This window comes from Chenopodium album, chromosome 3 (genome assembly GCF_948465745.1).
Source record: "Chenopodium album chromosome 3, dcCheAlbu1.1, whole genome shotgun sequence".
Taxonomy (NCBI): domain Eukaryota; kingdom Viridiplantae; phylum Streptophyta; class Magnoliopsida; order Caryophyllales; family Amaranthaceae; genus Chenopodium; species Chenopodium album.
In genome coordinates this window covers 48943131-48966137 of record NC_137836.1, presented here as the reverse complement: position 1 = coordinate 48966137, position 23007 = coordinate 48943131, and the positions used below count along the sequence as shown (strand labels likewise).

The window sequence follows — 23007 nt, the reverse complement described above, 5'->3', positions numbered from 1 at the left end:
TTTGAGCCAAGAACTTGATGATCATCCCAAGGATTGTAAAATTAGTTTACAACCTACTCCACTAAAAAAAAAAAAAATAAATAAATAAATAAATAAATAAAAAATTCAAATGGAGGAATTAAAACTATATAAGATATAGCATAATTCATGATGAACTATACCTGTCTTCCAAACAATAGTTCTAAGTATACATTTTTAAAATGAGCTTTTTACAATAATTAGGACTGCGTCAAATCACAATGTAGATAAGACATCATATAAGATATGAATAAGAGAAGTTCTTATTTAGTTTTTCTACAAATTTAAGAATAAGAAACTTGTATTAAACTGTTTAGTGCAATGTTGAATTCTAAAGCATAGTACAAGGGTACTACAACCACAAAATGTTTTGAGGACAAATTGTTTGTTGCTCTAATTGGTGCCTTTTGAAAAAAAAGATGTCATTTCTAAAAGGCAAGTGGGAGTATAAGTCTCGAAGGTGTTCGAGAGAACCAACAAATGAGCATGATTCACACCATGTCAAAAACAACAACACGTGATCTCATTAATGTAATGGGATACGTAATCATGTGTCAAGGGCCACATTCCATGTATACCCTTCTTATGTTGTTCTTCAATGAAAATAAGTTTTCACTTGTTGCGCATTAACCCACAAAGTCTAGTAAATCTAAGCAAGAGAAATAAGTTCGATGGTTAAGAAATTCTAAAATATTGATTTTTGAATGTAAGATTTGACGAGTCACAAAACAGCTTAGTACAATGAAAATCTGAAATGGTTTCCGTGTCTGAAAAATTGAGTGTGAGACACTTGGTTGATTTGCATGAATTGGGAGAGAACCATTGAATGCAAAGAGTAGACAAGGAAGGAAAAATGTTTTCCAAGCATTGATTAGTCACTAAAGGATTCAACGAATTCATAGTATTAACTATGGTGAAATCTTTCGTTACTAATATTGCTTATATCTATTTAGACTCTTCTAGTGATTTCAACTCTATGTGATATGGTTGATGGAGTTCAAAACACTTTCCTGAAATTATTCATGAAAGGGAATGTGTATGTGATACACACATTAACGTTTTGAAGGACCAAAAAGCCCTAGAAATGCATGTAAGTTTCATAAGTCCATTATTGGATTGAAGTAAGCATCATGGAGTAAAATCTTCGATTTACTAAGTTAATCAAATTGGTTGATAGTCTTATAAATGAAGAAGCTTGTACATAAAAGAAGTTTAGTGGGAGCTATGTAGTCTTCTTGATTTTGTATGTAGATGACATATTTCTTACAAGATACGATGTTTCCATACTTTAATAGGTCAAGTAATGGCTAATGAATTGTTATTGTATGTAAGACCTTGAATGGTTAAATGAGTACATCTTGGGAATCAAGATTTATTGAGATTGGTCTTGAAGAGGATTGAACTTGATTGAGAAACTTATATAGATGAAGTTCTCTCTACGTTTAAGCATGAAAACTCCAAAAGAGGTTTCACTCCCATGTGGCATAGCACATTGCTTATCAAGACTCAGTGCAAAGCAAGACTGATGAGATTTAGCGAATGAATGACATTCCTTGTGCATTTGCAAAGGATTCGTCATAAAGGCTACGCATTATACTCATTAGATGCATGTGTGCAATTTTCAATCGAATTCTGATATGTGATATTGGAAATTATAGAATTAAGAGTTTCATGAAGTACTTGGTGATGAGTGTCATTTATGGCACTCATAGGGTAGTCTTTTAGGATGATTTCATCTTCCTTTTTATGCTTTCTTATCTTATTTTTGGTACTTTTTCCTTTAATTCCTTTCTTTCTTTCTTTTCTTGTGTTTTTCGTGTTTTCTTCGTGTTTTCCTTTTATTTGGTTCTTTTTCCCTTTTATTCCTTTTCGTTAGTTTGTTCTTGTAGGCACCTAGGATTTGTCTTTGCAAGGGAATCAAGATGGGCTATATTAACTAAGCAAGGAGGAAATAATCGGCTTGGAGAGGGCTCAGAGAGGGCATGGAGAGAGCATCAAGCCCTTCCAGTCTACCGCGGGCGCGGGTACTGAAGGACGCGGGCGCGGGCGCGGGCTCATATGCACCAAATTGGCAGATTTTGACCAGGAACTCTCCGCGGGCTTGCCGCGGGTAGTTTGGAGAGCCCGCTCGTACCTAATCACTCTTTGGGAGCAGGGGATTCGCCGCGCTTTTGCCGCGGGCGCAGGTGCTTTTGCCGCGGGCTCGGGCTAGAAGACCCGCGGGCGCGGGTGTTGTCCAGAAAGCCCGCGGAGTTTTTAATGGGTTCCGTACCCATTTTTCTGCGGGCGGGGGGTTTATTGGAGAGGGCGCGGGAATCCTGTTTTTCTTCTTTGCCTATAAATACACTTGTAATTCCTTTTTGAAGATAACTTTTAGATAATTTTCATTAGCTTAATTTTAGATAGAGAAGTTAGAGAGAAGTTCTTGGTATTGGATTTGTATTTCAACATTGGATCAATTGTGCTTGGATTTCTCCATTTTCAATCATTAATGTTAGTAAGATTTTCTTCTTCTAGTTCATCTCTTACTTGATTGATTTAGTTTCATCTTTGATTGCTTGTATTGCTTGGATTTGAATTGGATATTGTAGTTGATATTGCTTTCTCTTGATTTTGATTTAGAATGATGATTAATGCTAATTCTAGTGATTTGTTCTTGAGTTACACCATGATTAGTGAGTAGATTAGTTGCTAGGGAGAAGGGGAAGCATGCTTGATTGATAATTTGTGCTAGTTGATGATCTTTGATTGATTGAATTGTTGCAATTAAATTGGTTGACATAGTTTTGCATGTGATTAATTAGATTAGGAATGATCAACCTATAAGATTAATCTAGATTGCATTGCATTTCTTAATGACATGACCATCAATTTGAGAATTGCTTTAATTGATTGAGTTTGATTGTGAATTTCCTTGATTAGCCATTCATAGTGACCCCTAGTTTGGCCTCTAGGAGATAGCTCTTGAATTCTCTTGATTGCTACTATTGTTTGTCCTTTGCAATGCTTGAATCAAACGAAGAAATTGTCGATTAGCACGATTATTGAATTAGCATGTGGAACCAATATCCCTAGCATTTAGCTTATTGAATTACTTGATTAGTCTAATTTTGCTATCATAACACCAACCATTTTCTCACTTCAATCTCCGAAATAGATTGATTTAGGCTAAAGATAACACCAACTAACTCCTTTGGATTCGACCCTATACTTACCTATACTTGTTTTAGGTTGGTTTAGGATTTTATAAGTAGTGTTTGATTTTGGGATAGGCAATTAACGACTAGTTTATTCCTCTATCAAAATGGCGCCATTGCCGAGGAGTGATATTGGTGCTTAGCTTTAGTTGTTGAGTCTATTTCATTTTAATTGAAAAAAAAAAAAAAAAATTAAATACAAAAAGATTTTGTTTCTTAAGGCTACATTTGTAGCCGTGCTACTAATATTTTCATTGAGTTTTGCATGCATAGAGCTCGTGATCGATCCATTGTGCCTTTTGACCCGGAAATCGAAAGGACTCTTTCAGGGAGAAGAATCGCTAGTCGATCCTTTGAATTTAGTTCTTCAAGCGAAGAAGGATTTGGAGAGGAACTAGGCATGGGAGATCAACCAAGAGTTGCTTTGAAAGAATTGGGAATTCCCGGTGCGTACAAGTTTGAGAGTGGAATTGCTCCACCTACAACACCGGCGAATGACTTCGAAATTAGGCCGGCTATGATCGTTTTGATCGAAAGGAGACAATATAGCGGAGCTAAGAATGAGAGTCCGTTGAACCATCTCAAGGAGTTCGAAAAGTATTGCAACACTATCAAAGTGAACGGAGTTTCTCAAGAATTCATCCGGCTAAAGTTGTTTCCATTTTCTCTCATAGGTCGAGCCTTGGAGTGGTGGGATAAGGAGGTAAAGCCAAATTCCCTTCAAACATGGGACGAAGTCACCAAGGAATTCTTGTCCCGATTCTACCCACAAAAGAAAACGGCGGAGGCTAGAGCTTTGATTCAAGGGTTCAAGCAAAGACCTAAAGAAAGCCTCTACGAAGCATGGGAGAGGTATAAAGAGTACCAAAGGGAATGTCCCCACCACGGAATTCCAACCTATCAAGTCATTCAAATTTTCTATGGTGACCTAAGTCCTCAAGGCAAGCCTTGATGGGGGTGCCGGAGGTCCCATAATGAATCGGACGGAAGAGGAAGTGGTGGACATTATAGAGGACGTGGTTAAGTACTATAGAGATTGGCAAGATGGTGAGAGGGATTCAACTAGCAAGAGTGGCTCTTCGGTGTACTCTATACACCATCTAAATGCGATCAACAACTTATCCTCACAAATGACAAACTTGGGGAAAGAAATGACCGCGATCAAGGCCAAGTTAGAAGGCTCCTTTTCTTCTCAAGCTTCGAATTCTCCCTCCCAATTTAAGGGGAGAGGTACCTTTTCTAACTCTCAACCCCCTCCCTCTTCAAATAACATGCCTAGTGGTTGCTTGTTTTGTGATGCATGTGGATCTTATGATCATGACTCTTGTAATTGCCCTCATGCTTCTCCGGAATGTGGTGATGATTTTGATAATAGTGAGAGTGAGCATGTGAATTATGTGTCAAGTAATAATGTGCAAAGGTTTGATAATCAAAGAAGTCAATGGAATAGGAATTACCAAAACCAAGGTAATTTTGACAACTATAACCAAGGTGGTGGTTATAGGAACCAAGGGAACCAAAGTTCTCGTGGCAACTATAACTATCAAGGTTATAGTAGTCAAAATCAAAACCAAAATTATGGTAATCAAAACCAAAGTTATGGAAATCATAACCAAGGTAGTGGAAACCATAATCAAGGTTATGGTCAAAATCAAAATAGGGGTAATTGGAACAATCAAGGTAGGGGCAATTTTCAAAATAATTCTCAAAGAGGTCCCCCACCCGGATTTGTTCCAAAGACTCAAGGTGAAAATTCCTATTCACAATCTTCTTCTTCTAGGACCAATTTGGAGGAAATAATTGAAAATCAAACCAAGTTGTTGAACACATATATGGCCGTTAGTGACAAAAAGTTCAATGAAATGATGACCCACAATAAAATGCTCGAAAACCAAATTTCTCAACTTGCTAGTGCTTTGAAAGACCAAGCAAGCCCTTCTTCTTTACCTTCCCAAGGCCTAGATCCCAAGAAACCCGTGAATGCTATTGTTACAAGGAGTGGTAAGGTTCTTGAGGAGAGATTACCTAGGAGGAGTGATAACAAGGAGGTCCCCAAGGAAGTTTTGGTTGAGAATGAGGGAAGTAGAGCATCTTTAGATGAGGTTGTGGTTGAGACACCAAGAGAGGTGAGAGTAGAGAAAGAGATTGTGAAACCCAAGCTCCCTTATCCCCAAAAATTCATGAGACACAAATTGGATGAGCAATTTGGGAGATTTATTGATATGCTCAAACAACTTCACCTTTCTCTACCTTTCACCGATGTGATCAACCAAATGCCTAATTATGCCAAATTCCTCAAAGACATTTTGAGCGGAAAGAGGACTTGTGATGTTGTGGAGACAATCAATTTGACTGAAAATTGTAGTGCGATCATCATGAACAAAATGCCACCCAAGTTGAAAGACCCTGGAAACTTTTCCATCCCTTGTGCTATTAACAAGATGCAATTTGATAATGCCTTATGTGACTTAGGAGCTAGTGTAAGCTTAATGCCATATTCGGTTTATCAAAGACTTAATCTAGGGGAACTCTTACCTTCTAACATTACCTTGCAACTAGCCGATAGGTCAATCAAGTTTCCAAAAGGTAAAGTGGAAGGCGTTCCATTGAGGGTTGGGAAGTTTGTGTTCCCATGGATTTTGTTGTTTTAGAAATGGATGAAGATGCTACCATTCCAATTATTCTAGGTAGACCCTTTCTTGCTACCTCGGGTGCTATGATAGATGTAAAGTGTGCAAAGATTTCCCTTAAGGTAGGAGATGAGGCCATAGAATTCGATTTGAATGAAAGCATGAAATATCCAAGTTCTTCTCTTGAAAATTGCATGATGATTGACTCTCTTGATCTTGTTGTGTCTTCCATACATGAGAACTTGCTCACCTCTAACGATGCTCTTGAGAATGTTTTGTTGAACAAAGGTGTACCATGCAAGGAGGTAGCATTGTATGAGGAATTGCTTAATGGAAGCATGGAGGAAGTGGATGAACAATTGTGCTTGAAGATCTCAAACCATGAAGCTTTGCAAGCGGCCGCAACAAAAGAAGGTAAAGGTGTGCCTATGGTAGAGCTCAAACCTCTACCATCACACCTTAGGTATGAATTCTTAGGCCCAAATTCCACTTACCCCGTAATTGTTAGTGCATCCTTGAGCGAGAGCCAAGCTCAAGCGTTATGTTGTGTCTTGAGAAAGCACCAAGGTGCTTTGGGCTATACTATCGATGATCTTAAAGGTATAAGCCCCGCTTTGTATACGCACCACATAACGCTTGAGGAAGGCACCCTTCCTTCTATTGAACGACAAAGAAAGCTACACCCTCAAATGGGAGAGGTGGTGAAAAAAGAGATCACCAAGCTCTTGGATGCGGGAATCATATTCCCCATCTCAAGCTCTAGGTGGGTTTCTCCCGTTCATGTCGTTCCTAAGAAGGGGGGTATGACCGTAGTCAAGAATGAGAGTGGTGAGCTCATTCCAACTAGGACGGTCACCGGTTGGAGGATGTGTATAGACTATAGACGTCTAAATACATCCACCAAAAAGGATCACTTTCCCCTTCCATTCATTGATCAAATGTTAGAGAGACTAACAAGGCACAAGTTCTATTGCTTCCTTGATGGCTATTCGGGATTTTTCCAAATTCCAATCCACCCCGAAGATCAAGAGAAGACAACATTTACATGCGCCTATGGGACCTTTGCCTATAGGAGAATGCCCTTTGGCCTTTGTAATGCCCCCGCAACTTTCCAAAGATACATGATGAGCATTTTTGGAGACATGTTGGAGGAAGAAATGGAGGTATTTATGGATGATTTCTCCGTAGGTGGGGTTTCATTTGAAGAGTGCCTAGTTAATCTTGAGAAATGTTTGGCTCGATGTGTAAAGGTTAATCTTGTCTTGAATTGGGAGAAATGTCATTTCATGGTGGAGGAAGAGATAGTGCTTGGGCATAAGATCTCTCATAAAGGAATAGAGGTGGATAAGGCCAAAATTGAGGTTATTGAGAAGCTTCCACCTCCGGTGAATGTCAATGGAGTGAGATCATTTTTGGGTCATGCGGGCTTCTATAGAAGATTCATCAAGGATTTCTCACTCATTGCCAAGCCCCTTAATGATCTTCTTCAAAAAGATGTTGAGTTCGTTTTTGATGATAAATGCTTGGAAGCATTTAATAGATTGAAGAAGGCCCTAATCTCTACCCCCATTGGTTCAAGCCCCAAGATGAGATTTACCCTTTGAATTGATGTGTGATGCTAGTGATTGGGCAATTGGAGGTGTTTTGGGACAACGTGTGGACAAGAAGCTTTATGTGATTTACTATATGTCCAAGACACTAAATGGGGCCCAAAAGAATTACACAACAACGGAAAAAGAATTCTTGGCCATTGTTCACTCTTTCGAGAAATTCCGGTGTTATTTGTTGGGTTCCAAGACCATTGTCTTCACGGATCATGCGGCTCTCAAGTATCTCTTTGCCAAGAAAGAGTCCAAGCCAAGGTTGATTCGTTGGGTGCTTGAATTACAAACTTTTGAAATAGAGATTAGGGATAAGAAGGGTGCGGAAAATGTTGTGGCGGACCATCTTTCTCGCCTTGAGGGTGATCAAATTCATGATGATGGTCTACCAATTGAAGATAGAATGCTTGATGATGTCTTGCATGCCATTAAGGTTAAGGATCTCCCATGGTATGCCAACTTGGTGAACTTTCTAGCATGTGGGGAGTTTCCACCTTCTTTCTTCAAGAACCAAAAGAAGAAGCTCAAGAGGGAGGCAAGGCATTACTTGTGGGATGAACCAATCTTGTATAAACGCGGGGTGGATGGCTTGCTTCGGCGTTGTGTCCCGAATGAAGAGGTGCCAAGTGTTCTAAAGATGTGTCGTTCGGATCCAAGTGGCGGTCATATGGGCGTTTCAAAAACCGCCACTAAGGTTCTTCAATGTGGTTTATGGTGGCCGCATCTCTTCAAAGATTCATGAGGCTTTGTAAAGTCATGCGACCGATGTCAAAGGGTTGGGAATATCTCCAAGAGGAATGAGATGCCTCAATAGCCTATTCTTGAGTTAGAGGTGTTCGATGTTTGGGGGATTGACTTCATGGGACCATTCCCATCTTCATATGGTAATCAATTCATACTTGTGGCTGTGGACTATGTTTCTAAATGGGTTAAGGCCATTGCCTCCCCTACTAATGGCGTGCCTAAGGCTGTGATAAGCGATAACGGATCTCATTTTGTTCACAACGCCTTCCAAAAGATGTTGAGGAAACATGGAGTGCATCAACGGTTCGGCCTTCCATATCATCCTCAATCGAGTGGCCAAGTCGAGGTCTCCAATCGTCAAATAAAGCTCATTCTTGAGAAGACGGTTGCAAGGAATAGAAAGGATTGGTCGGACAAGTTAGATGATGCTCTTTGGGCTTATAGGACGGCTTTCAAGACGCCTATTGGTACCACTCCATATCGCCTTGTCTATGGCAAGTCTTGCCATCTCCCGGTGGAGCTTGAACACCGTGCTTTATGAGCAATCAAAAAGATAAACTTTGATTTAGAAAGTACGGGGGAGAAAAGGTGCTTGGATACTCATGAGCTAGAGGAGCTTAGACTTGATGCTTATGACTGTGCTAGCACCTACAAAGCTCGTTCCAAAGAAGCTCATGATAAGCTTATTGAGAAAAAGGAGTTTTGTGTGGGTGATAAAGTCCTCCTCTACCACTCGAGAATGAAGTTATTTCCCGGAAAGCTCATGTCAAAATGGAAAATGGCACCGTGGAGATTTCTCCTTTGGATTCCTCATCTTCTTTCAAGGTTAACGGTCATCGGCTTAAGAAATATTTTGATGGAGTGTTTGTTGGTCTTATTCATAAAATGATTCTTTTCAAACCACCTTGAGTGGGGTGGTAAACGTCGAGCTAACGACGTTAAACAAAAGCGCTTACGGGAGGCAACCCGGATTCTCACCTTTACTCTCTTTTCCTTCCTTTCTTTTATTTTTGGTTTTTTTTGTTGATTTTTGCTCTTACCCTTCCTTGTGTTTTTGGTTTGTTTTGTAGGGTGCCTTCATTCATCATATATGGACTAAATGTGTTTGTTGAGGGTGATAAGAGGTTTTAGAGTGCAGGGGAGAGGGCACCCCGCGGGCTTGGAGAGGCCTCGGGTGCCCTTGCTTTCAATAAGTGGAAATCGGATCAGTAGCTTTCCGCGGTCTCTCCGCGGGCGCGGGTGCCTTAGAGCGGGCGCGGGCATCTGGGTTTTTAGTAGACCCGGTTCCTCTCTCTTTCTCTCTCCTCTCTTATTTTCCCTTTCACTCTTAATTTTCCCCATTCTCTCTTCCTCCTCTCTTATTTAGATCGTCCCCTATCTATAATAAAATGAAATCCCGGAAATTTAGATCGTCTCGCAACTATTTTCCCGAGGATATGGAAAAATTGGGTGTTGATGCCGATCTTAACATTTTGCTCCGTAATCTTGGTTTAGATGAGTTTGTAAAGTCATCCCCCCGAACTTATTTGGAACCATGCATTGAATTTTTCTCCACCTTTGAGTTTAATATGACGAGGGATACCGACTATATCATCTCTTTTCAACTTTTCAATTCCAAGCATACCATGAACCTTGCGGAATTCAATAAAGCCCTTGGTTTCAACCCAAATACCGACATCTTTGAGCCCTTGGTTGCCCCTCACAAAACCGAATACAATGAGGTTGCTTGGTGGAGAGTCATATCTAGGAAGAAGTCATTTGACTCTAAGGAATCGCTTGCTAGCGAGATTATTCACCCGGCTCTTCGTATTCTCCATCGGATTCTTGGGTATACAGTGTTTAGTAAGCAAGATCTTGGGAGGCTTTCAAGGGAGGAGATCTTGGTGCTTTGGATGGCTACAAGGCCGGATTTGGGGCCAAGGTTGAATTTTGGGTATCTTTTCATGAATTGATGTAAATTGATCACCAATGGGAAGAAGACGGGTGAGATTCATTGTGGTGGTATGATTACTAGATTGGTGCATTATTTCAAGCAAGAGCGTTTCTTGAGGTCTTGCACTCCGATTGGAAAGAGTGAAGACATGTATTTGGATATGAAGCAACTTAACACCTTGCGCTTCATTTCTAAGACTAAGGAAAACGGTGGGTACTCTTGGCTAGTGCGTAATGTGCACCATTGTTTGCTCCCAAACCCGGCTGCCACCTCAATCACTCGAGAGGCTAGGATTGTTTGGAGGATTCCCGAGGATAATGGGAGGGTTGAGAATGTTATGGAGGAGGATGATGGTGATGAGGACGATGATGATGATGGTGATGAGGACGATGATGATGATGGTGATGAGGACGATGATGATGATGATGGGCATGATGGTGAAGGTGGAGAAGGAGAAGGTGAAGGTGAAGAAGAAGAAGATGAAGAAGAGCAGCAACAACAACAATGGCAATTTCAGCATGAACATCAACAACCGCAGCAAAGAGGAAGAAGACAACAACATCACCAACAAGACAACCAAGGAGATGCATATCTCCGTGAGATGGAGGCTATGCGTGAGCATATGAGCGCATGCAATTGAGCATGCAAGGTATGTATTCAAACCATCAAACTTTGTCTTTTCAAACTAGCGCCCTATATGGCGCTAGTGTGCGTAGGGGGGAGGTCACTCCTCCGGTGAACTACCCTTATGTGTCGCCCCAACAAGGGCTGGTGCCATCTCGGGATGGTGACAACCTCCCCACGTACCCATATTGGCCCGGGGTTGCGAACCCCGATGAGCCAAGGCGTGACTTCCCATATGAGTCCGGTCATTATGACTACCGGGTTTCGGGGGGGAGTGATTATCGGGGTGACCCCGACTATTACTATGTTCACCCCACTCACCCCGAGCTCTGTATGCAATCGGAGCCTTTTGACCAATTATCCACATCTCAACTTGACCTTTTTAAGAGTCGCTATGGGTTCCCTCCCGGTTATACCGGAGGTTGGGATGTGGATGATGGTGGTGCCGGCCCTAGTGGCCAATAGTTTCCCCCCTCGGTTGTTTGATTCCCTTTTTGTTTCCTCCCTTTTAGCTTTGCATGTTTTTAAGCATCGCGGTTGATGCCCTTATTTTGTACGGGGGGAATCAAATAGGATGTTTTAGGGTAGGTTTTTGGGGAGGCACCTTGGACTCTTGGGGATGTGTTTGAAAGGGCTTTGATGGATTTCTCTTGCTTCGCTCTTGGTAGTCTCGTTGGTATGTTGTTTATCTTGTTGTCTTGGTTTTTTATGATGATGTTTTGTGGTCCCTTCTATTGATGATGATGATGATGGTTTCTCTGGTTCTTTGTACATAGTTTTCGCATAAGTTTACTTTTGTTTGCTTTTGTTTGGAAGTTACTAACAATTTCATTTTGTATATAGTCCTTTTCTTTTCTTTTTCTCACCTTGCTCATAGCCACTGCTTTGGTCTTCGAAGTTTCTTAGAGGAGGTCGTTCTTGCTCCTTTATTATTGCAGCATAGCTTGGACGCTTGGTGAGGCCTTTCTTGTTTTATCTCCTTACTTTTCTTCCTTTACTTTTCTTGGTTGCTTAGATAAGGATTAGTTTTAGGAGAGTTGAACGGTTCGAGGATGTATGATTATAACACCTAGTGTGTTTGGGGTCTTTGGCGATGTGGCCATTTCACCGCTTGTTTGTCGATTGGGAAATACGTGTTATGATTGCATCTTTGTCCTTTTCTTTGTTCTCCTACTTTTCCTTTATCTTGGTTTTCCATATTTTATTTTCTTTCCTCTTCTTTTCTCTTCTTTTTGTTCTTGGTTTTGTACATAGCTTTTTGAGGCTTTATTTTTCACTCTTTCATTCTTTTTTAACTTGGATTTGTAAACAATGGACTCTTTCTTTTGGATAATAACCTTACTAGGTGGTCATGGTTTGCACGGTTTGAGAATACGTTTGGTTGATTCTAGGATAAAGCATGCTAGGGTAGTTGTCTAGAACTAAGGGGATCATGAAGCCGAATTCTACTTGTTTGTGGCATGTTGGTAGTTGCTCCCTATCTTTGATTTGACAACCTTAGTGAGTTTTTGCTACAACCATGTGAGATTCATACTTTTTCAAGCTTTCAACATTTTCTTGCATGAGTGGCGTAGATCCTTGACTTTCGCAAACCTAATCTAGAATCTAAACGTATGATTCCTAAGACCGAGACCGAACCACCTAGGGAGGACAAAGGCATCTTTTCGGGGTGGTACTTTTTCTTTTCTAGGATAGTTTTCATTTTCTTTGGTTTTTGGGTTTACATTTGCCTACTTGCTAGCCCTTTGAGCCTTTTTTCCCTTCTTTTTAAGCCACATCTCTAGATCTTGAGCCTTTTGTTTCATTATCGTTTCCATTCTTGGTTTTTGTGAAGCAATTGTTCATTATTGTTGGAGTTTGAGGTGGAGGAGTTTGGATATTTGGTTCTCTTGAAAGCAAGTTTGTGTTATGTATATTTTGTGAATAATGGCAAGTGAATAAATAAAAAAAGCCGTCCAAAGTAAAAAAAGGCAAGGACAAAGCAAGTGCAAAGTTGTAAAAGTCGTCCAAAGTTAAAAGAGGCGAGGACAAAGTACTAATAAAGAATTATGAAGAAAAAAAAATGAAAAAATGCAAAAATGCAAAAAATATTTTTATGAGTTTTCTTCCTTTTTGAGCATTGAGGACAACGCTCCATTTAAGCTTGGGGGGAAGCGTTCTCACGCTTTTGGTGTATATGTTTGTGATCTTAGCTTTGAATAAGCTTGGGGGTGTTGGTATTTTTGTTTGGTGATTACTTGGTTATGGTGTAAAGAAATGCGCAATCTTTGCTTCACAATTTAGGTTAACCACCAAATTTTAAATTTAGCCTACCTTAACCCCTTTTTGCCTTACGTTACAACCTTTGGGAAGACCTTTTGACCTAGGGGTTGAGTCATTCATCGGTGGAGGGAATCATGGGTTATAGCCTAAGGAAAGGGGATGCGAAGTCAAGATGTCGAGTAAGCCAAAAATTTGATCTTTTTCCGGTTCCTTCGTGGAATCTATGAGACGCTCACTAAGGGGAGATATGAGATTAGTAAGGGGAACGCGGTAAGACCGTTTGGGATGAAAGTGGAGTGTGATAACTAGTTCCTATGCTTAGCATATTTATGTTTCAATCAACCTTAGGTATCTTGGAGCGTGCACTCCCTTATTTAGAAAGATTTGCATTCATTTGTGCTTGTACATTTTAAAAAGTCCTTTCATGAACATGTGTTTGCTCTTCTTTTCTTTTGATTTCTTTCTTCATGCTTTGCCTTGTTTGTATTATTATGAGAGTTATGGGTTAATCTATTAGGAAACCTTTACGAGAGCATCACTCGTCCTCTAGGGCGATCTAGGGGTTTAAATGGCTTGTCTTTAGTTGCTAAATTGACCTTGATTCCTACGAAAGTGAGTTAGTGTATATTCTCATCCTCTATCTTTCTTGTTTCTTTATTTGCTTGAATAAATTCATCATTTTTCCCTTGGGTTGGATTTTATTTTGCTCGAGGACGAGCAAAAGTTTAGCTTGGGGGAATTTGATCCGTGCCATTTATGGCACCTTTAGGCTATGTTTTCTTTATATTTCTATGCTCGTTTTAAGTCGTTTATGTCGTGTTTTTAGGGAATAATGCTTGATTTGCGTGTTTGTGTGTTACTTTAGAGAAATGTGTGCCTTTAGTGGTTTTCTTATTATTTTATTCATTTCTCGGCTTTTTCCTTCGCTTCTCCGTTTGTTTGACTTGTTTTGTAGGTGTGTCGAGCTTCCCGGGATTTAATCATCAAGGACGGAGCTCAAGTGCATTCAAGGAATTTAACGGAGCCAAGTTAGGGAAGCCAAGCACGCAAGTCAAGCCAATCCAAGAAACAAAGGAAAATGAAGGCTTACAAAGTATCAAAAAGGACCTTTGTGCATTGTTTCGGCCATATCTCGAGTTCTACGGATCGGATTGAGGTTATTCAAGTTGGGTTGGAAACTAGACTTGAAGAGCTTTCCAATGATAGGTCTCACGCCTTCATACGATTCCTAGATCGTGAGTTACAGCCTTCCAAAGTTGGCCCTGCAAATCTGCCGCAATCCATTTCAGCCGATTTTGGCAGTAACTCTCCGCGGGCTCCCCGCAGGCGCGGGCCTTGGCCCCGCCGGCGCGGGCTTTGGCCACGGGCGCGGCTTCCGGGGTGTAGGGCGCGGGCTTCTAGGTCTTTTACGATTTTAAGTTTCTTTTCTCCATTTGTTTATAGATTGTTTTTTTTGGGGGGTTTTATTATCATTCATTCACATAATTCTTAGTTTTTAGAATAGTTTCTCTCTTAGGTTGAGAGCTTCTCTCTCTAGATTAGGCTAGATTAGGAGTAGTTTTAGAGAGAGAAAATGAAGGATTTCAATGGTGATTGAGAGATTGAAGATACAAGGGTGACAATTGTGTTCAAGATCTTCTCTATTATCAATGAGTATTCTTAACTCTATCTCACCTTAATGCTTTGTTTAATTTCATGTTTGTTTGGTTTAATTTTGATGTTTGATGCTTGGTTAGTGTAATTGTTCTTGATTTTTTTGTTGATTCTTGATTTTCATAGTTGTTAGTTGATAGATGATGATTCTTGAATAGTTGTTTGGCTAGGAATTGGGTGAAACTTGTATGATTGATTAATTGTGATTAATTTGGGAATTGTGTTGATTGATTGTTGAGATTAAAGTGATTAGTGAAGGTTTGCATGTGTGTAATTGAATTAGGCCTTGAGAATTATGCTAGATTGCATTGTAATTGCTAATGACATGAACAATTGATTTAGGAATTGCAATTATCGATTGGTTTTGATTGTGATTCTCTTAGTTTGTTATTCATAGTGAACCCTAGCTTAACAATTAGGAGATAGCTCTTTGATTCCTATTGATTGCTCTTATCATTAGTCCTCACAACCTTTGATTGGCATGCTCTTCCCAAGTTGTTGCAATTGACATGATTACTTGTTGATCCCCGTTCCTAGTGTTTTATTTCCTTGGTTACTTGTTTTGTTAGTTGTTAGTATTCTCTCTTACCTTCGTCTTCGACCTAGCTTAGGCGCATAATTGAAAGTGCTTGAACATTACCATTCCTTTGGGTTCGACCCTTGACTTGCCTCTGTACTCGTATTAGGTTTTGTTAAGTGTTTATAAATTTAGTTTGACCGAGGGAAGATTAGATAACGACCTAGTTTTTCCCTCGTCACTTGGAGAAGAACAAAAGGCAACGTCCAAGTATATGGAGATAAACTATCATAAAAGAAAAGGTCACAAAGTTCATATGGATGAGAATGTCTTAAATTTTGTTAACTAAACTATTTCAGAAGCCTAAATATGAAAGTCATATTAGGTTCAATAGAAATTGAACATATTAGATGGCTTTGATTGTGAATTGGACACAGTTGCAAAACTATCAATTGTGTTCTCCCTATGTTTATCAATATGAAACAAAGTTTCATACTTATTTAATCATGGTTTAGTATTAAATAAAATGTCCAAGATATTTTATGAATTTCAATGGGTTTGTCAAATGCATGATTTGATGAATGAAACCCCATAAGTGAACTGAATTCATGGAATATTTTAAGTTCCTAATCCAAGTCGTTAAACTGGACATAAACGACTTATTGAAAAGGATTAGCATATAAGATTGATTGATAGCGCAGTTTCATGGGCTATGGGAACATAGAGATGTTCAGTCAATTATATGGATTTGTATGGTTGATACATGATCGAACTGACCTACTTAGAAGTTTTGAAAACTTCGCAATTATGTTAGTATATTCCTAAGACATGAGTGGAGCACTACTTAGCTCAATGATTAGTGTAACTTTGATGTTATCAAACACCATGCCGTAAAAGGGGGCTATAAAGGCAACATTCAGGTTATACTAAAAGTTGAGTGGAAGTTTTGGTTGCCACAAGATTGAAAAGGTCCTCCTACGTTAGATAGGATGGGTGTCTTGGCCTCTTGAAGAGTAAGGATTGGAAATGCATGGCCGTGCTCAAATGGATTACTAGATAATCATTTGTTTAGCAATTCGAACTCGGATTTCAAGAAACGATTTGTGTACTAGTATGGATGGCATAGAGATGTAATCATACTATCAAATTGGACACTAAGAGACTTAAGGAATTTGAAGATTGCACGCTTGTCTCAGACAAGTGGGAGACAAGTGGGAGATTGAAGGAAATATGTCCTCGACTCTCATGCAATTACTAATATAATATGGATCATATTATGGAGATAATAAGTTCGTTTAGTTGGGTCGTCTTTACGTCTTGCTAGAGACCAATATTTATTATTGGGTTAAACCAATGCCAACTAAATGGATCCTATGAGGTCACACGTTACAGTGTTAGGTCGAACATGAATACCGAGTCCAAAAGTTGGGCTTAATGAATGACTGGCCATAAGGAGTAAGATAGGAATAAGTCTTGCCCTAATTAGATATTATGATTATATATAATAAAGGGCTTGGGGAAAAATAGACTGACGTTCATCTCTCATAAAAGAAACAACGTAATATTTTTCCCTTCCTCTCTCTCTACAACCGCTTAGAAACTCTCCATAGAAGAGGAGATTAATCTCTCTCGTCCAACTAGCATTGGTGGAGTTCGATCTACACTTGTGGACTAACATTAGAGGAGCAACAATTGGGGCTCTAATCTCCGCAAGAAGGTAGAATAAAGCTTGGGAATTCACGCATCAAAGGTTAATTCTAAACTATTATGTGATCCTTATTTGTATATGCATGAGATCCTGTTTAGGTGCCTATGAATGAGATTCATGAAATTCCGCTTAGAGTACCTAAAACCCTACAGCATCTAGACCAAAGTATAAGAGCAAGATAAAACATGTCAGTTCACACCTAAAGCTATAAAATTATGCATAAGAAAACGCACCACACCCCAATTCATTGCCAATGGAAGTTTTGTCCAAAGAACATGAAAAATATAATCATAGAATAAGGTGACACCGTGACAGTAAAAGGCACAAAAAAGAATTAGAAGGGCCTTTTGTGCACACAACGTACAGTTTTTATTACTCACCTACTAAATAATCTTCAACATCCAGACCAAAACCAGGAGAATTCACTGCAAACCAGCAATAAAACAAGTGTTTCAATTAGTATTAGGGGGTCCTATGTATACCAGAAACTTGGCCAACAGTAAGAGAGCATATCATGGTTTTCCAAACAGTTTTGTAAAGACTCCAAACAGCCTCCAACTCTCCAAGAAGATCAAAGTCATCAAACTGTAACTATCTCCAAACTGATCAACAACACTCCAATTCCTAAAGCTAGTTAATTTTCATCTCCATATTTATATGCAAGAAAAATGTGCGGGAAATTCTCTTTGGTAGACCTCTAATAATAAACATTCTCAGTGGTCAAATGCAAAAAAGTTATTATCCTTGGTGAACCATGTTTTAAAAAGTATTATCAATGGTAACATTAAGCAAGGTAATTAGGCATTTTAAGCGTAACTATGGTTAAATAATGATGTAATGACTAATTTGACCCTATGGTTAACCCCTTCTTAGATTTTTTTTAAGGAAAAAAAAAAAAAAAAAAAAAAAAAAAAAAAAAAAACAAACCCCTCACCTAGCCGGCTTGCCTTCCCACCTCCGGTCGGCGACCCTGACCTCTACCACCTCCGGTCGGCGACGCCCCACCTCGGCCCCGTTCCTCCTCCCTTTCCCATTTCCCCCATCAATCACCACCTGCCCCACCTCCTCTCTTTCCCAGTTCCCCCACCACCGTTCGTGGGCCCTTATCGCACCCAAAACCACCACGAAAACCAACACCCCTCCCCGACGAACCCCCTCCCCGACAAAACCACCACAAACCCTTGAAATCTACCCAAAACAACCAAAAAATCGAAACCCATTTCTTGGGTTTGGTTTCGAAACCCTAAACGGGTTTGGGTATTTTCTGGTGTTTTGGGGTTTTTAAGGGTTTTTGGCCGGCGAACAAGGGAGGGGGGGTCGTCGGGGAAGAGCGCCGGTTTTGTGGTGGTTAGAGTGATCGGCGGTGGGCATTGGGTGGGGAAAACAGGAAGGGTCGAAAAAGGGGGAGAGAGAGGAGGTGGGGGCAGGGGAGGCGGGGCGTCACCTGGGGAAGCCGGCACACCAGCGAAGGTAGAGCTGGGCGCCGGTGCCGGCGTCGGTGGGGGTGTAGGAGGGGGAGGGGGAGGGGGAGAGGGAATGGTGGCGAATGGTGGGGAAGGTGGTGGCAAGGTGGTGTTTTTATTTTTTATTTTTTTAATTAATTTTAAAATGGGGGTATTTAAGGCATCACGGCTTTTTTTTACTTAGAATGGTTAATCATAGTTAAGAAATGCCTAATTACCTTGCTTAATGTTACCATTGATAAAACTTTTTAAAACATGGTTCACCAAGGATAATAACTTTTTTTGCATTTGACCACTGAGAATGTTTATTATTAGAGGTCTACCAAAGAGAATTTCCCAAAATGTGTTAATCAACAAAAATTACTATTAAAAGTTAAACGATAAGGGGCCATATTATCCATTGTGACACAGGTGAACAAGACCAAACCTGTAAACAAATATATCATGAATTTTTATATTAAAACCATATTTCCTACTAGCATTTCACCAATACACAGCACATTAATGCTATGCTTTATCCAACTTGGAAAAAACATAATATAGTTGTTCCCAATTTTGTCCATCTTCTAGTCAAATGTATTTAAATTTCCATATAGGAATTACTAATTCAGTAATCCTAACTCAGAACAAATTTCTAATAACCCCAAGCTATATGAGGTACTCTGTTTGAAGTGAAAATCTTTCCAAAATTCCACAGAAAACCTAGATTGGCATCTTAAACAACATCTGGATATGATACATTAATAACAATGCAAATTGATTGCTAACATGAATGGTCGAGTATTAATCTCACATTCAAGCTTCTCTTGTGCTTCAGGATGCAAAAGAAGATTTCCAGTCTCCAACCAGTGCATAAAAGCAAGCAATGAAACTACTGTCTGAGTTTCATTCTTCCAATCATTATGATACCTGAGAATGAAGCAAATGATTAGCACCAGAAACAATCAAAACAACGCCGAACCACAAAATTATGATAGATCATGAAAAGTCCACTTTTAAACTTCAATTTCACTTACCTATAATACTGACCAGGACAGTCTCGAATGATCTCCGTGAGCCGGTTAAAGTGCTCCTTAAGTGGACCAATTTGTGACTTTGATTTCTCTAACACCTCTTTTTTTAAATTGAAAAGAACCCAATTAACAAATATAATCAATTATTGATATAAGAACTAAATGCAGCTTATATGACTCAAATTCATGAACTAGTATCCATTAACACTACAAAATTCTATAGTTCATTCTGAAATTAACTCCTCACATTATCATTGAATTGAAATATTCCAATTCAAATGTGATGCAAAATTAACAATAATTACAGCAATTTAACAATAAAATACACAAAACAAACTCCAAATTTCCATATTTTCGTCAAACTGAAGAATACCCAGAAAATTCAAGGAAAATTTTAAAAAAAAAAAAAAAACGTAATGCAAATATTATGCAATGCAATATATACCAGTAACAGGGCGAGATTGATGAACAAGAAGAAGATTTGCATGCATGATTCTAGTGACAGACTCAATTTCCAGTGCAACATTTCGAATTCTTTCGCGCAAATTGCTAGACTCGTCGAGTTGGGTTCGGAAGCTTTCGAACTGGGTGCCTAAGGTACCATCAAAAGGGGTAAAATTTCCAGTTTCTGCCATTGAAGGTGAAGAAGAAGAGCTTGAAAAACTAGAGCGAAACGTTGAGATTTTTGAGCTTAGAGGAGAGAGAGAGGCTGGAATATGAAGGGGTTTTGGGAAAGAAATTGGGAATATTGGAAAATAGTTAGGGTTTAAGGTCTTTGGCAAAAGTTGGGGTGCGATTCGAAACGCCTTCATTTTGCGCGGTAGTGAGACTAGTGACTATTGACTGAGAGTCTCACTCCCCCTTGTTCATATAATCACATCCAATAGCGATTTTTCATCATATGATCGCTTCAGATTCGGTGAGGGTTAGATTGAGTCATATTAAATTAGGGTCTGTGTTTCTCTGGCTTAATTTTAATTCAGTTCAATTCAGCTTTAATTAGTTCAGTTCTCAATTTCCTTCTCTCATAAAATTTTTATTTCAGCTCTATTCTGTTCAATTTAGTTCAATTCAACTCCAATCAATTCATTTCAGCTTAGTTCTGTAAATCAGAACAGGCTCTCATTGTATTCACGCGAGTCCAATCAGAATCATATATTTTTCGAGTTATTTTCAAATCGGGTCAAGTTGGGTGTGATTTTGACACCTCTAGTGATGAACAACGGCTAGTGCAGTCAAATTTCAAACCGAAACCGTTTAACTGTCCGAATCCAACCGACCCAAATGAAAACCGAACCGATTAAAAACCGTTTTTTTTTTAAACCGAAAACCGACCCGAACTGCATTTTAGTAAACCCGAAACCGAACCAATCCGAGTAATGTTAAACCGTTTAAGAACCGAACATGTTAACGAACCGAACCAAATATAAACCGAACTGAAAGAAAACCGAACCGAAAAAGAACCGAACCGTATTTAACCCAAAACCGGTTCCAACCCAAAACCGTTTAAACTGGCATAAAAACCGCTTACACCGAACCGTTAGCAAACTGCTACCCGTTTGCACCGAACCATTTAAAAACCGAACTGATTGTAAACCGGACTGGTTATAAACCGAACCGTTTATGAACCAAACCGCTTATAAATCGAACCGTTTACAAACTTTTTTATATAATTAAATGGATTAAATATTAGAAATCTTAGAATATATTTAGCATATATTCCAAACTTATCAATTTTTCTTGAGAGCCACATTATCAAGAACTACGAGCAAAAGAAACTAGAACTTGAATAGCCAATGACACATATGATGGCTAGACTTTATATATGACACATGTTATGCTCACATGTTTTACTAGCAGGCCAAATTTCAATATTTCAAGAGGGAATGGGGAGGGATCATTGCCATTGCCCATTGCCATCAATCATTGCCATTGCCCATTGCCCACTGTGATGGATTAAGGATGTTGTTTTCTGTTCATCATTGGTCACACTCTATTGGAATGTCAATTGTCAAAACCCTTAGTTTGCTCTGTTATCCTAGATGGGAAACTCCATAATTATCATGCCAAGCCTTCCATGCTTAAACCAAAAATAAACTAAAATTATATTCAGCCTTGAATATAAAATGAAACAATTTTCTACCCACCTACCCCAAGTCCCCAACTTAATCCCACACACAAGATGATCATAAGAGATAAGAACTATGAAATAACAAAATTCCATAAATACATAAATCAAGTCCACGGATTGAGAATAATACATCATTATTACGGAAGCATTGAATCAACATCCTTAAGCTCAGCAAATTTGCTGAGATAACTAAAACAGTAGAGTGTTAAGTCATTTCTTCAAGCTCAAACAAAAACTATGAATTCATTCTTCAATACACAACACTTCAATATAACAATCCCAAAACCAAGCAAAGTCCATTAGCAAATTTTTTCCACAGGAACATTACAGATGAAATTAAACAAGATGAGATTATATGATATTAGCATCAGAAAACACCAAATAGGTGTATAAACACTACTCTTACTTTGCTATGTCCAAAAAGATGACACAACAGTTAGCAGACACAGCAGAATGGCAGAACAACAGACATGGCAGAACAACAGACATGGCAGAACAACAGCAGCAGAACAGAAGAGCAGCAGAATAGAAGAGCAGCAGCAATCAGGAGCAGAATAGAAGAGCAACAGTCAGCAGACATCAGAATAGCAAAGAACAGTCAGTATAATGGAAGAGCACCAGTCAGCGGACATCAGAACATTACAGATGAAATTAATGTTTGATTGCTAAGAATTGGAGTGCTTGCATGTGAATTATACAATTCTTCAATTTAATTTGTTATATATATTTTGTATACTTCCTCCATTAAAAATTGGTTAAATCATGTTACTAAGAATTTCAGGTATCAGCAAACAATTCTACATCCTAGCTTAGATTCTACACTACAACATCGCAAGAAGTACGAGAAAGAGAGAGTTCATACCTGAATTTGGAGATTTAGGGCAGCAACAACACCGATGAGAGAGAGAGAGAGAGAGATCAGGACAACTTCAAGGTTTGGTATTCTGGCAGCTTCAAAGTCCGCCGTGAATAAATGTATGAAGGAGACGGAGAGGGAGATCTGAGAGGCGCCGTGAGCCCGAGAGAATAGAGTGAAAGTGGTAAAGTGAGAGTGAGAGTGAAAGGGTTTCATGTAAATCTAACCATTGATTTTTTAATCTATGGTTCAGAATGGTGATCTGTGTGTGTTGTGGGAGAAAGAATCTAACCATTGATTTTTTAATCTATGGTTGAGAGTGGTGATCCTTGTGTGTTGTGGGAGAAAGAATCTGACCATTGATTTTTTAATCTATGGTTGAGAGTGGTGATCCGTGTGTGTTTATGTGTTGTATATTCATCTACAAAAATATTATTCCCTCAATTCTTAAGTATTTTTTTGCCCCATTTGATCGGGATCAGTGCCTAAGACACGTATTAAAACATCTACTAGTATATCTTTATTTTCATACACGTTAAAAATTATAAAAACGTTATATTAATAAAATGTATAAATAGATAAATTTAAAAAGATCACTCATGAGTCTATAACTTTGTACTAATACATACGAATAACGATGATACGAATATTTAACTA

The 23007-nt window shown here is 39.1% G+C and overlaps 1 protein-coding gene, 1 long non-coding RNA gene and 1 other non-coding gene across 3 annotated transcripts in view; all 3 read right to left on the bottom strand.

Moving 5' to 3' along the window:
- Positions 1 to 20214, bottom strand: part of LOC145613869 (uncharacterized) — a 29270-nt gene extending 9056 nt beyond the window's left edge. The window contains exons 1-4 of the mRNA XM_081668911.1: positions 19809 to 20214; positions 19367 to 19463; positions 19144 to 19259; positions 17268 to 17312 (exon numbers count right to left, since the gene is read on the bottom strand). Coding sequence (XP_081525037.1) covers positions 17268 to 17312; positions 19144 to 19259; positions 19367 to 19463; positions 19809 to 20175 — 625 coding nt within the window. The 5' untranslated portion in view covers positions 20176 to 20214. The remainder of the gene's footprint in view (positions 1 to 17267; positions 17313 to 19143; positions 19260 to 19366; positions 19464 to 19808) is intronic.
- LOC145626009 (small nucleolar RNA R71) lies at positions 4001 to 4106 on the bottom strand. The gene has a single exon (XR_014110894.1). It is a non-coding gene; the product is annotated as a small nucleolar RNA R71 (small nucleolar RNA).
- A 1332-nt stretch (positions 20215 to 21546) lies between the features above and the next one.
- On the bottom strand, positions 21547 to 22542 carry LOC145613865 (uncharacterized). Its single transcript, XR_014107021.1, has 2 exons — positions 22357 to 22542; positions 21547 to 21904 (listed from the first exon to the last, which is right to left on the bottom strand). It is a non-coding gene; the product is annotated as an uncharacterized LOC145613865 (long non-coding RNA).
- Between the last annotated feature and the right edge of the window lie 465 nt (positions 22543 to 23007).